We start from the raw sequence: 14,440 nt of genomic DNA on the forward strand, positions 1-14,440 counted from the left end.
GTTCCCCCCGAGCGAGTCTTGCAGCAGCCTGGTGAGCTTGGAGTTCCGGTAGGGGATGTGCGTGCTGTCAAGTACATAGTTGAGGTCTGTGGCGTGTACTGACCATGACAGTCTTGGAGTTCCCCCCGAGCGAGTCTTGCAGCAGCCTGGTGAGCTTGGAGTTCCGGTAGGGGATGTGCGTGCTCTTGCCGTCGACGAGGGCGGAGATGACGTTGCCGAGCACGGACAGGGATTGGTTGATCTTGGTGGCTTCCTTGAGGCGCGTGCCCGTGGCTTGCGTCTTGCTTTGGCGTTCGGAACCCTGGAAATAACAAAGAAATCTCAGCTCAATAGCTGAGTCTGAGCCGCTGAAACGAAAATGTTACAGCGCGTTACACGAGGGGGAGAGAGTTAAAAATCTTCGAAAATTGCGTTACGTGCTACCCTGTAATATACTCACGGCAAGGTCGACTAAGTGCAGCTTTCCCATTTTAACATGCGTTTTGTTGTCTGCTCCCTTCTTGCTGCTCTCCACGGTGATGGAGAAGATGGCGTGGCTCCTAGAGGATTCTGTGTTCATGGCGGTGGCGCCGATGTGGCGGTTCTTGTTGCCCACGAACATTATCTTTTCCAGCTCGTCTGCGTTGTGCACCACGTAGCCTGAGGATGAAAGAATAAGCGTAGACTTTAGTAATTAGAAATTAAAGTTTGTTTAGAAAAAGGTGAAGGAAAAGAAATGCTTAAAGATGTATAATAGTAGTAAACACTATTGCACAAAACAAGTACATAACACCACAGGGCGGACACTATACATCAAAAATCACTTGCGTTTCTATGTGTGAACGGCACGTCTGTACACGCGTCATGCGTCATAGTGTAAGTTGTTTAAAAACAGTACTGAGCGGCCGGCAAACGGCCGTCAATCTGCTGTCGCGGGGCGAGGGCATTCGAGTCGGGGCGGGGCGGGGCGTGGCCGTTCTATATGATAATACTATTACTCGTTCTGTGGAAGTGGTTCCGTTCGTGGTCAAATATTATTTACATGTTTTTGACGCCACTAACCTGTGAGGTCTTTGACGAAGACTCCGATATCTGGTCTCTCCTTAACTTCGAGCGATTGGTGCGGATTATTTCCCAGCAGGTCCCGCACTTCTTCGTTATATATCTCCAAGTACGTCACGCATACCAGGAACCTTTAACAAAATATTAAGTTTAATAGTCAGAGGTTTCATCGCGCCGTAGTTGTGCACATTTTCCTTAGCCGTAGTGATATGACTGAATATATATATTTTTAATGTATGATGCCTTAAGGCATCACGGCATATTACACTTACTTCTCATCGTCTTTAGCCGTAGCGATATGACTGAAGATATGCGCGAAAGAGTTCGGTATGATGCCTCGAAGCTCAGGCGCGGCCGTGGCGCCGGCCATAGTATAAGTCTTGCTGTTGCCCGTCTGGCCGTAGGCAACTATAGTACCTTTGTAATGTATGATGCCTTAAGGCATCACGGCATATTACACTTACTTCTCATCGTCTTTAGCCGTAGCGATATGACTGAAGATATGCGCGAAAGAGTTCGGTATGATGCCTCGAAGCTCAGGCGCGGCCGTGGCGCCGGCCATAGTATAAGTCTTGCTGTTGCCCGTCTGGCCGTAGGCAACTATAGTACCTTTGTAATGTATGATGCCTTAAGGCATCACGGCATATTACACTTACTTCTCATCGTCTTTAGCCGTAGCGATATGACTGAAGATATGCGCGAACGAGTTCGGTATGATATGATGCTTCGGTGCGCGGGTGCGGCCGTGGCGCCGGCCATAGTATAAGTCTTGCCGGTGCCCGTCTGGCCGTAAGCGATGATTGTGTCATTGCAATGTATGATACCTTAAGGCATCACCGCATATTACACTTACTTCTCATCGTCCTTAGCCGTAGCGATATGACTGAAGATATGCGCGAAAGAGTTCGGTATGATGCCTCACAGCGGGCGCGCGGCCGTGGCGCCGGCCATAGTAGTTCTTGCTGTTGCCCGTCTGGCCGTAGACGACTATAGTACCTTTGTAATGTATGATGCCTTAAGGCATCACGGCGTATTACACTTACTTTTCATCGTCCTTAGCCGTAGCGATATGACTGAAGATATGCGCGAAAGAGTTCGGTATGATGCCTCGCAGCTCGGGCGCGGCCGTGGCGCCGGCCATAGTGTACGTTTTGCCGGTGCCCGTCTGGCCGTACGCGAAGATGGTTCCGTTGTATCCCTTTAGGACTTGCTCGACGATCGGGCTCGCGGTTTGCACGTAGATGTCCATCTGGAAATTTCATTTATATTTTTGAGTTATATTATTTTTTTCATTAAAGAAAAACATGTTGTTTCCCATTTGTCTCCGTCCTACGTGAGCCATACATGAGACAGGGACAGATGAGAATGATTCATATGAATGCACCTATTCCCATCTGTGTCGGCAGGGACAAATGGGAATACACCAAAATAATAATGTACCACCTCGGATGGGATTCCACATTTGTAAGGTTCTGCATATATCTACGGGTCTAAATTAATTTGGGGCATTTTCTATGAAAAGGGACCTTATTGTCAATGGCGCTTACGCCGCACAGCGTCGCGCGGCATTGTGTTTATATCGGAGCATCGTTTATAATGGCGTAAGCTCTATCGACAATAAGGTCCCTTTTTATAGAAAATACCACATTAGAACACGCTCTTGTTCTCTTGACAACAGAGTTGTGTTTAATAAGCAGCAGATAATGTATAAGTATAATGTAGATAATTATACCTAGAATCCTATTGATATTAGTTTTTGAATCAATATATTAAATCCGCCTCCTATCGAAACCTAACACTTGTGTGATCTGATGACAATGCATGAATAAAATCAAAGATAATAATAACTCCGTAATAGATGGATACAGTCTAAGGAAAAAACGTGCCTCGAAAATAAAGAAATTTCGATTCTCGTTCAGGTGGCGCTACTAGTTTTGGCCTACAGTCGAATAGATGGCGTTGACGGTTTCGTTTGTTATTTAACAATTTTAACGCATATCAGTAAAAGAACATGGGTCAAAATCATAAAAATAATTAATGCAAATAAAAAAAAATATTTATCTATATTTAAATACATTCTATCGTATTTTTATAAATCTTCATTTTTAGTTTTAAAGTGTGTCGACAGATGGCAGTGAATTTACTGGGGTTACAAAATTTACTATGACAGTACCGCTCTAGTATAAGTTACTCTATGATACAATGTTATGATTTTTAAATAATATTACAATCTTTTGGTCACAATTATTAAGTCTAGCATCACAAATGCCAAAACTGACAGTCCGGTTCCAACTAACCAATCAGGGGCGAGTATAAAAACGCCAATCCCACTTCTGAGATTTCGTAAATTCAGTCAATCTTTGTTGTAAGTAACAGATTTTATTAAATATGGCTATATTCAAAGTATTCAGTCTTAACAATACGTCAGCACTCATCAAGCGTTGTCACCATGGAGACTATAATATATAAAGGAGCCAAATCTCTATGTATTGAAAAGTGTCCATCAAAAAACACTAATTAGGCGGCGCCACCATACACCGAAATACTACCAAAAACAATCTACGTAATTTGGTCGGGTTATTTGTTGCCTTATATGGTTCATGTCTCATGTCCTTGTGGACTCATGTCCCAGAGCCTAACTAGCGCCACCGGAGAGATTAGGAACTATTATTTAAAGCTGAAAGCGGTCACTTTTGCAACAATTCTGCCATAAGCCATAAGAGATTGGCATCCTTTCTATACCATCCATAGTTGTCACCATCATATCCGCCTTTTTCAACCAACATGGCGCCTAGAACCGGACCGGAAACAAGTCGGATTGGCGTTTTTACGAGGATGAATCAAAAAGTTATTAGAACTACATATTTACAAAACCTCTTTACGCGTAGTTTTATTTTTATTTTAAATTGTCATTATGACGTATTATTTGACAGTTATTTGTTTTCGAAATTCTCCCGCCATTTCATTGTAATTAATTATTTTGTGCAACAAGTTAGCAAATTAGTTCAATTATGGAAAAAAATGAGTTGCGTGCCGTGATAAAATACCTGTGTTTAAAAAAAATGTCTACCAAAGACATTTTTTTGGATATTCAGCAAACTGTTGGCATTAATACTTTACCCTATTCTACGGTCGCTTACTGGGTTGCTGAATTTAAAAGAGGCAGATCTGGCTGTGAAGATGACCCCCGTTCATTTGGTAGCGTGCAATCAATACTAACGGATGTTTTAGGGTTTAAAAAAGTATCCGCCAGATGGGTTCCACGAATGTTAACCGAGGCGAACAAAGATTTGCGTTTGGAGATTTCAAAGCGAAATCTAAAAATTATCGAGCGTGATCCGGATACTTTTTATCGGCGTTTTGTCACCATGGATGAAACATGGGTTCACCATTTTGATCCCGAAACGAAAAAGCAAAGCATGTCCTGGAAACGCCCGTCTTCTCCGCCAATGAAGAAATTTCGAGTATTTCCGACGGCAGGGAAAGTCATGGCCTCAGTTTTCTGGGATACGGATGGTATCCTTTTGATTGACTATCTGCCAAAAGGAAAAACCATAACAGGTGCTTATTACACGGAATTGATCCCGAAAGTGCGGCAGGCAATTAAAGAAAAACGTCGAGGAAAATTGCGTGCTGGCGTGTTGTTCCACCATGATAACGCTCCTGCTCATCGGTCACAGATGGCTGTCACTGCAATCCGCCAAGCTGGTTTTGAGATCTTCAACCACCCACCCTACTCACCAGACTGAGCTCCGAGTGATTTTTACTTATTTCCCAAATTAAAAGAGCACATCCGTGAAACTAAATTTGATGACGATAATGCGGTGATGAGTGCTGTCGAGGAGTTTTTCGAGACTCAAGGAAAAACATTTTTTTCGGAAGGAATAAAAAAACTTGAAAAACGGTACTTAAAATGTATTGAAACAGAAGGAGATTAAGTAGAAAAATAAAAATAAAAACAATGATTATCTTTTGTTTTTGACCCTATTTCTAAGAACTTTTTGATTTACCCTCGTATACTCGCCCCTGTTTGGTTAGTTAGAACCGGACTGTCAGTTTTGTCATTTGTGTTGCTAGACTTAATAATTGTGACCAAAAGATTGTAATATTATTTAAAAATCATAACAACAATTTCTACAATATTAACATTGAACAGTAAGACGCATGTATAGTAGTCCTATTGCCGTTAAAATAGATGGCGCTGTACATTATTTTTAGATTAAGCCACAGGTCCCCACAGAAAACCAGCGCCACGGTTTGCCGCGGCACTATGCTGAGTGGGGATCCTTTTTGGCGTCCAAATGTTTTTTTGTCTGCATGCTTTTCTTTTTTATGTACTATGTTGTGGCGTCAAATAAATGTATTTTCTTTCTTCTTTTCTTTCATATATGATATCGGAGATATCTGAGGGGCTACCGCGAAAACCGAAATTAGCAAATTGCGGGGATCTTTCTCGTTTACTCCAATGCAGGCGTAATTAAAGTGATAGAGAAAAATGCCCGCAATTTGCGAACGTCCACGCAAAGCGCCTTGGCAAACAAGGAGTTTAGATATTTAAGAGCACCTTGGCCGCTGCGATATATTTGTGACATTTTCAACCAAAAGGTACTACATTGTCGCTTGTCAATAAGGTTGATTACAAATTGAAGCCTGTATGGAATAGCGCACTATTGACAACCGCCAAGTAGCCTTTTGATTGAAAATGGCACATTTGATGGCGACTGGCTGGCGACTGTACCGCAATTCAGACACAGCGCCATCTATTTTAACGGTGTTCGGATATTTTTGAGCGCCCTAACCGCTCCGCTAATATCTGATAGTGAATGTAGTCACAGTCAGTGACAGCCAATAGTAGATTGTTAACCAAGGGATGAAATGCCTTTAACCCGAGTTAAACACTACTTTTCATTTCGAATACGAGGAAAGTAAATTACATGTTTTTTTAACATGACTAAGTATAATTTTTATAGCATTTTTTGAGGGTAGGTACTTAATTTCAATCAACCATTTAGGTATCTTTATTTATGCAATGGGAAGTTAAATATCAGAATGGAAATTGTATGACAAATCCATTTAATACCAAATTTCAATTGCTTATCTTAAAAAAATGATAAAAATCGTACTTGGAAAGCAAAATGCTCTAGTGCAGAAAAGTATCACTTCCTGCACACTTTTCAGAACAACAATGACCATCTTTCAGAGCATGAATATATGGAAATATTAGAGATGCACCGGATATTCGGTTACTATCCGGTATCAGGCCCTTGTTTAATATCCGGCCGGATGCCGGATAGTGACCTATTATCCGGCCGGATACTGGATAGTAACTGTTTGATGTCAGAGTAAACAAATTGGATTTAAGAAACAGTCACGGTCGGACGTAATCATACTAGTTTATTATTTTAAAACATGAATAAAAATATGAAAACGGATTATATCGCGTATATTGATATTATATTACATCCCGACGTTTCGAACCCTTTACAGCGTTCGTGATCAACGGGTGACTGAGGAAAAATTACAAAGTGCAAAAATACCCACATACTAAAAATAATGAACAATCATAGACTATAAACTTTAAGGCTGGTTGTACATGCAAAATCGGTTCATAAGGCTAGTTATACACTACAATTATTTTCAAGTAAAGATACGCGATAAAAACTACGCCGGCTCCAACCCTACACCACGGACCCGAGAAGATTTAATTCCCTCCTAAATTGTACGAGGGTATCCCAATATGGGACCGGCTACAAAAACAATTTAAGGTAAACATTCCATTGCACGCGCACTCATTTCGAACCTAGAAATGAGTCCGCTCAATACGAAAACAGGTCAAAACCTGCACAATGCGCACCTGAAAAACCGAAATGTAGATATTCCGCCGGCCGAATATTCGGCGGCCGGATACCGAATATTCGGCCGGTGGTCAGGCCGAACATCCGGTATCCGGCCAAACAACTATCCGTTGCATCTCTAGAAAATATTAGATCGTAATACATTCTTATTTCGGACTTCCGGTTCGAACGCCATCTTGATAGTAGCCTCGTGATTAATTCCTTTGTTTTTTGCTCATTAATATTGTTTAAAGTGTAATATCGATAGCTTTATTATACAATAATCTAATGTGGTAGTGTGCAGTGAATGGAGAATTAATCTCAAAGCGTGTTTAACCACCATTTTGGAGTCAACGGCCGGTAGTCCACGTGCTTCTCGTAAAATCCAGCTATCGGTTTTACGAGACAACTACAACAACCACCGAACAGCGTCGTGCTCTAAGAGCATTTATTTTGTTCCTACCCTTTTACGTGACATTGGCTACGGGCAACACCGCCCTCAAGTCCATCAAGAAAACCATAACCATTCTTATTTCTGTGGTAACCTGGTAACAAAGGTGTGATGATAACTTACCTTTTCAAAACCTCTTATTTCTGCTAACATACATATATTCTCTTTCTCGGAACGCAACGTCAGCAACATGCTTTGCGTCAACGTCTTGTCTTGCAGGAAAATAAGACCGGCCAAGTGCTCGCCTCGCGCACGAAGGGTTCCGTATTACGCAAAAAACGGCAAAAAAAACACGTTTGTTGTATGGGAGACCCACTTAATATTTTATTCTGTTTTAGCAATGAGGATATAATAAGATAGAGCGGTACTGTCATAGTAAATTTTGTAACCACTGTAAATTCACTGCCATCTATCGACACACTTTAAAACTAAAAATGAAGATATTTATAAAAATACGTTAAAATGTATTTAAATATAGATAAATGATTTTTTTTATTTGCATTAATTATTTTTATATGATTTTGACCCATGTTCTTTCACTGGTATGCGTTAAAATTGTAAATAACAAACGAAACAGTCAACGCCCTCTATACGAGAGTAGGCCAAAACTAGTGGCGCCATCTGATCGAGAATCAAATTTTCGTAATTTTCGAGGCACGTTTTTTCCTTAGACTGTATCCATCTATTACGGAGTTATATCTATCTTTGCAAATATGCATAATATGCTGAGCCCGTTCCTTTTGTCGCGCATGCCAATTGTCAATGTTATTTTTAATATAATAAGTATGACTAATATTCCTGTAATCTCTCTTTTTTTGTGGCAATAAATGTTTTCTTATACTTATATTTAAATTTTTCATACAAAACTTGTTTTTGCTCTATTTTGTTTGTTCTTTAAACTCGAGCTATATAAACTAATTTCAGACATAGATAATATACTCCATGTCATTGTATGTGCAAAGTTTCATTACAATCCAACACGTAGTTTTAAAATGAGAGCGGAACTACTTTTGTATGGGAAGGTGCAATTCGGCCAAGCTTGCCGGGGACTTATTTCAACGAATTAAGAACTATGGGACATATTTGCCATTTTCAACCAAAAGGGTACTTATTGTCGGTTCTCAATAAGGCACTATTTCTATATAGCTTCAATTCGAAATCAACCTTATCGACAAGCGACAATGTGGTACCTTTTTGTTGAAAATGTCACATATTTTTGAGTAAGTTGTCTACACCTACATTTTTACACAAGTACCACGTGCGGGGTCAGATATCAAGGCGTGTGCTTCCAACTAGGTCACTCGGCCGACCAAGTAGGTCACAATCGTCTCACTCACACTCGTACGACCGGAGTAGGTGCGAGGGGGACGTGAGAACAAAGAGATGCGACTATCGATCGCGAGAATGCATGTTTGATGAATTTAGTCTTGTTTCTGTGCACAAAGGCTAGGATTATGAAATACAGTTGAGAGTATTAAATGGGTCTCTTTGTATAGTAATCCTTTGTATAGTAAAAACGGGATCCTATTACTAAGACTCCGCTGTCCGTCTGTCTGTCACCAGGCTGTATCTCATGAACCGTGATAGCTAGACAGTTGAAATTTTCACAGATGATGTATTTCTGTTGCCGCTATAACAACAAATACTAAAAAGTACGGTACCCTCGGTGGGCGAGTCCGACTAGCACTTGTCCGGTTTTACATTTCAGATACTAAAATGACAGTTCGATTGGCCAATATACTAGTCTACTACCCAATTTGTCATGCTTTGTACTAATTATTTAATTAAATACGATTCGACATCATATTAGGGACAAACTGCGTAGTAGGCGAAACGACGAAATACGATTTGGACGAACTGCGTATTGGGTGATTCGGATGCAAGGCTAAAGGGATTTAACGGATGTGGTTTTATCGGAAATTCGGAACCAGATGTTTTAAATTTACATATATTGACCAGAATATGGACCGTTCTTACCTTTTCTTTTGTATAAGTCTAGTGAAACTAACCGTGAATCATTCAAAACATTAAACATATTAATAACGGGTCACGTGGCAGATGGTCAGGCGAATTGGTAGCAACGGCGGGTCCAAAATGGCTAGAGACAGCCCATGATAGAGAGAAGTGGAATTCCTTGGGGGAGGCTTTTACCCGAAAGGGGCCCACATATTTTTTAAGTTAAATTTTTATTGGGGAAGTGGGCAGACGGTTGCGGGAGAGTGGTCATGACCCTCGCTCCGGGTCGTTCCTTTTGCAAAGGTTGTCCATCGCTGTTCAACGTGGCAACGCGGCGAGCGTGATGGGCTCCTTTGCATCTGGAGGGGCGCGGGGCGCATTTTGTGAATAGTTTAGAATAGAATAGTCAGTGGGCCCCTTTATATTCATTTTGTTTGAAGTATGTGTGAAAGTAATAAAGCTTTATTATTATTATTAATATTTATTATAATAACGGGTCACTATGTCTGTGTCTCACGGAAGTTTTGTTATTAAAATCATTCAAAACTGTTATTGTTTTAAATTTAGTTTATCGGAACCTGAAACGGAATCGGAACCTGAATCGGAGCCTGAGTGAGAGGTGGAGGTAATTAGTGCAGCACGTGGCAAGCAGGGAGATGAGCGAATGACAGGTAGAGTTGGACCAAGACAAGTCTCGCTAAACTTATATTGACCGGGATATTGGACCGTGATTACCTTTTGTATTGTTTTTGAGCTCCCGATATTTTGACGCAGTTACATGCACCTTGTTGTAAATGTGTAATATCGGGAGCTCAAAAACAATACAAGAGGTAATCACGGTCCATATCCCGGTCAATAAAAGTCTAGTGAAACTAACCGTGAATCATTCAAGACAAGTCTGCACAGTGCACACGCAGTGCAAGTGTTATTTATACGTCATAATTTCATAGAAGTTTGATGTTTAATATCACGTCTTGCACTGCGTGTGCTATCAAAATCGTTGCAGACTTGTCTTGGTCTGACTCTATAGGTTTATAAACCTGTTTCATTATTTTTGATGTCCGCCGCTCTTGTCCCGCCGCCGAGCTAAGCTTTGACATCCGATTTAACTTCCGATTCAAAAGTAACGGAATCTGAACCGAAGCGGATGTGTAATATCAATTGGAAGTTCCGACTTAACGGAACCGGAGCTCCGTAACATCCCTATAACAAATCATAATTTTGGTATCTGAAAATAATTATAAACATTGATTACTCTTTAAGAGTTTATCAGCCGGGCTAGCACATGATTGGCGCGAGAGTATCTCGCCGCGACATAGACTACCCATCCCCCTTTAATTCATACCTACAGTTAGTGAAAGACAGATTCATACAGTTGGTCGTCTTTCTCGCGGCGAGATACTGTCGATTCAATCATGTGCTCCGTTCGTGGAACTCTATGCCCACGAATTGTCGGAATAATGTAGGTATTTTCCAACAACACCGATCCAATAGCTTCTGCCGGAGGCCTAAATTCTTTCATTTTTCCTTTAATTTAGAAAAAATTTAGTATCGCACGCATACGTTTAGAAAATATATATATATATAATAATATAATAAAAAATATATTTAGAAAGACAAATCCCGAAAAGCCAAATAAGCTGAGACTTCCTTCAGATTTGTATGACGCTACTAGCTATTTTGTATTATTTCAGCATTGAAATATCGGCCAGTGATATCATGCATTGCGTCACTTCGGTTCCTTTTGGTACCGGAAATTGTAGAACAGGAGGACAGCCGCATATAAATTCTATGTAGTGAAGGACTAAATTTTCTGTACGGTAGTACTATTAATTATTCCGTACCTTAGTTACCTTGCCTGATAATAAATAGCACAAATAGCTAACTATACAATCCGGGACACCGCCGGCCTCAGAGCTGAAACTAGGCCACTGATGGCAGAGCGTTTAATACGCCTAGAAACGAGCTATGGACTGCAGTCCACACAAAGCTCCACTATGGCCTAAGTCGGCCTAACCCGTTGTATAAAATGGCATTAATAAGTATACAGTCCGGGGCACCGCGGCCTCGGCGATGAAACTAGGCCACTGATGGCAGAGCGTTTAATACGCCTAGAAACCAGCTATGGACTGCAGTCCACACAAAGCTCCACTATGACCTAACCCGCCGTATAAAATAGCATAAATAGGTATACAGTCCGGGGCACCGCGGCCTCGGCGATGAAACTAGGCCACTGATGGACGAGTGTTTAATACGCCTAGAAACCAGCTTAGACTGCAGTCTACACAAAGCTCCACTATGACCTAACCCGCCGTATAAAATGGCATTAATAGGTATACAGTCCGGGGCACTGCGGCCTCGGCGATGAAACTAGGCCACTGGCACAGAATAAGTAATAGTATTATCATACAGAACGGCCACGCACCGCCCCGCCCCGACTCGAATTACCTCGCCCCGCGACATCAGATTGACGGCCGTTTGCCGGCCGCTCAGTACTTTTAAACAACTTACTCACACTATGACACATGACGCGTGCACAGACGTGCCGTTCACACATAGAAACGCTAGTGATTTTTGATGTATAGCGTGTCCGCCCTGTGACGCTGGAGTAAGACTGTTTTTAATACGACCGGCTCTAGTAGAGATATTATTTATTTATTTATGTATTTATTTAAGAAACAAACAGTCTTTTATAGTTATACATAACACTGGAGATTTTCTTAAAGCTAGACTTACAGTTCCCTTAATGAAAATATTTTAACATCATGTTTAATAAAGTTTCTACATAGCATAGAGTAACTTATACTAGAGCGGTACTGTCATAGTAAATTTTGTAACCCCAGTAAATTCACTGCCATCTGTCGACACACTTTAAAACTAAAAATGAAGATTTATAAAAATACGATAAAATGTATTTAAATATGGATAAATGGTTTTTTTATTTCCATTAATTATTTTTATGATTTTGACCCATGTTCTGTCACTGATATGCGTTAAAATTGTTAAATAACAAACGAAACCGTCAACGCCATCTATACGACAGTTGGCCAAAACTAGTAGCGCCCTCTGAACGAGAATCAAATTTTCTTGATTTTCGAGGCACGTTTTTTCCTTAGACTGTATCCATCTATTACGGAGTTATATCTATCTTTGGTATCAGGTTGTTAACAATTAAATTGTATATAAACTGAATAATAAAAAGGTTTTGTTATTCTTATTACTTATTATGTCCTTAAACTACCAAAAGAGAGGTATGGGCACTCGCTCATCTCGCTTTGTATACAGCACAGCACAGCGGATGTCATTCCAGATCTAGAGCAGAGCCCAACTAGGGAAGTACCTCACAGAAAACTGCAGCCAAATAACACTAGAGTCACTAGACCCTATTAAGTGTTGTGTTCCTGCCGGTGAGTAAAGTTGCTAGAGCTCACTGCTCAACGAGGGTGCGGAGTGTTAGGGTCCGCAACGCGCATGTAACACCTCTGGAGTTGCAGGCGTCCATAGGCTACGGAGACTGCTTACCATCAGGGGGCCGTATGCTTGTTTGCCACCGACGTAGTATAAAAAAAAGACTGTCCTATTCGAAGGTCCCTAATGGCCTAATATGTGTGTATATGTGTATATGGTAGAGATACTTTGGACCAGAGTATGTCCTTAAACTACCAAAAGAGAGGTATGGGCACTGTGTATGTCATCTCGCTTTGTGTACAGCACAGCACAGCGGATGTCATTCCAGATCTAGAGCAGAGCCCAACTAGGGAAGTACCTCACAGAAAACTGCAGCCAAATAACACTAGTCACTAGACCCTATTAATAGTGTTGTGTTCCTGCCGGCGAGTAAAGTTGCTAGAGCTCACTGTTCAACGAGGGTGCGGAGCTGCGGAGTGTTAGGGTCCGCAACCCGCATGTAACACCTCTGGAGTTGCAGGCGTCCATAGGCTACGGAGACTGCTTACCATCAGGGGGCCGTATGCTTGTTTGCCACCGACGTAGTATTAAAAAAACACTGTCCTATTCGAAGGTCCCTAATGGCCTAGTATGTGTGTATATGTGTATATGGTAGAGATACTTTGGACCAGAGTATGTCCTTAAACTACCAAAAGAGAGGTATGGGCACTGTGTATGTCATCTCGCTTTGTGTACAGCACAGCACAGCGGATGTCATTCCAGATCTAGAGCAGAGCCCAACTAGGGAAGTACCTCACAGAAAACTGCAGCCAAATAACACTAGAGTCACTAGACCCTATTAAGTGTTGTGTTCCTGCCGGTGAGTAAAGTTGCTAGAGCTCACTGTTCAACGAGGGTGCGGAGCTGCGGAGTGTTAGGGTCCGCAACGCGCATGTAACACCTCTGGAGTTGCAGGCGTCCATAGGCTACGGAGACTGCTTACCATCAGGGGGCCGTATGCTTATCTGCCACCGAAGTAGTATAAAAAAAAGACTGTTTAGTGAGTAAGTTCTTTTCTTGTAACTGAAGTGGCGCTGTTTGTAGAAGGGTTTTACAATAAATGTCTTTTCTTTCTTTCTTTTGTTCTATACGAAGGTCCACTATGGCCTTAGTGGCAGGCAAGTACTTAATAACTTATTTTAAGTTGTCTGTATGGAGCAGAATCGGTAACTTTAAACCGTACCGTACCGGTACCTACCTAAAATGTTACCGTGTTGCATGGATGCACCCGGTAAACGAGATGGCGCCACACGCGTCGTCTGTTTATGATGTCAAAATAAGGGCACGTTTTTTCTGAGGTTTAGACTAGCGAAAACATGCATTCAATTTTCCTTACATTGCGGCTTCTGATCAAACTTTCGAATGTAGTTTACCTCAGTAGTCGGCAATGCGGTAAATTGCATGCAAATTCTTGCTAGTCGTCGCCTCGCTTTAGACTTTACCTCTATATCTATGTTTGTTACTTAAATGTTTTTCTTTTTTTCTTGTATACTTGTTTTTTTTTTTGTGCTCATGTATATTTTTTTTGGTTTGGTTAATATGTTTGTAATTATTCCTTGTGTGTATTTTCGTAATGTTTTGATATGTATCTTTGTGTGTTATTTGTCGTGGCATCACCGAATGGGCCCTATATACGGAAGACCAGCGCTGGCTTTATAGCTAGCATTATGCTGAGCTGACTATTTCGTGAAGCACACTTAATGACTTCTTC

General features: G+C 41.2%; 1 protein-coding gene across 1 annotated transcript in view; it reads right to left on the minus strand.

Moving 5' to 3' along the window:
* LOC134752315 (kinesin-like protein KIF3A) overlaps positions 1-14,440 on the minus strand; it is a 49,358-nt gene that overhangs the window by 15,698 nt on the left and 19,220 nt on the right. Inside the window, exons 3-6 of the mRNA XM_063687985.1 lie at positions 2,085-2,290; positions 1,042-1,172; positions 440-639; positions 104-301 (exon numbers count right to left, since the gene is read on the minus strand). Of these exons, the coding sequence (XP_063544055.1) occupies positions 104-301; positions 440-639; positions 1,042-1,172; positions 2,085-2,290 (735 nt within the window). The remainder of the gene's footprint in view (positions 1-103; positions 302-439; positions 640-1,041; positions 1,173-2,084; positions 2,291-14,440) is intronic.

The sequence above is a fragment of the Cydia strobilella genome, chromosome 24, assembly GCF_947568885.1.
Source record: "Cydia strobilella chromosome 24, ilCydStro3.1, whole genome shotgun sequence".
In the NCBI taxonomy this organism is placed as follows: domain Eukaryota; kingdom Metazoa; phylum Arthropoda; class Insecta; order Lepidoptera; family Tortricidae; genus Cydia; species Cydia strobilella.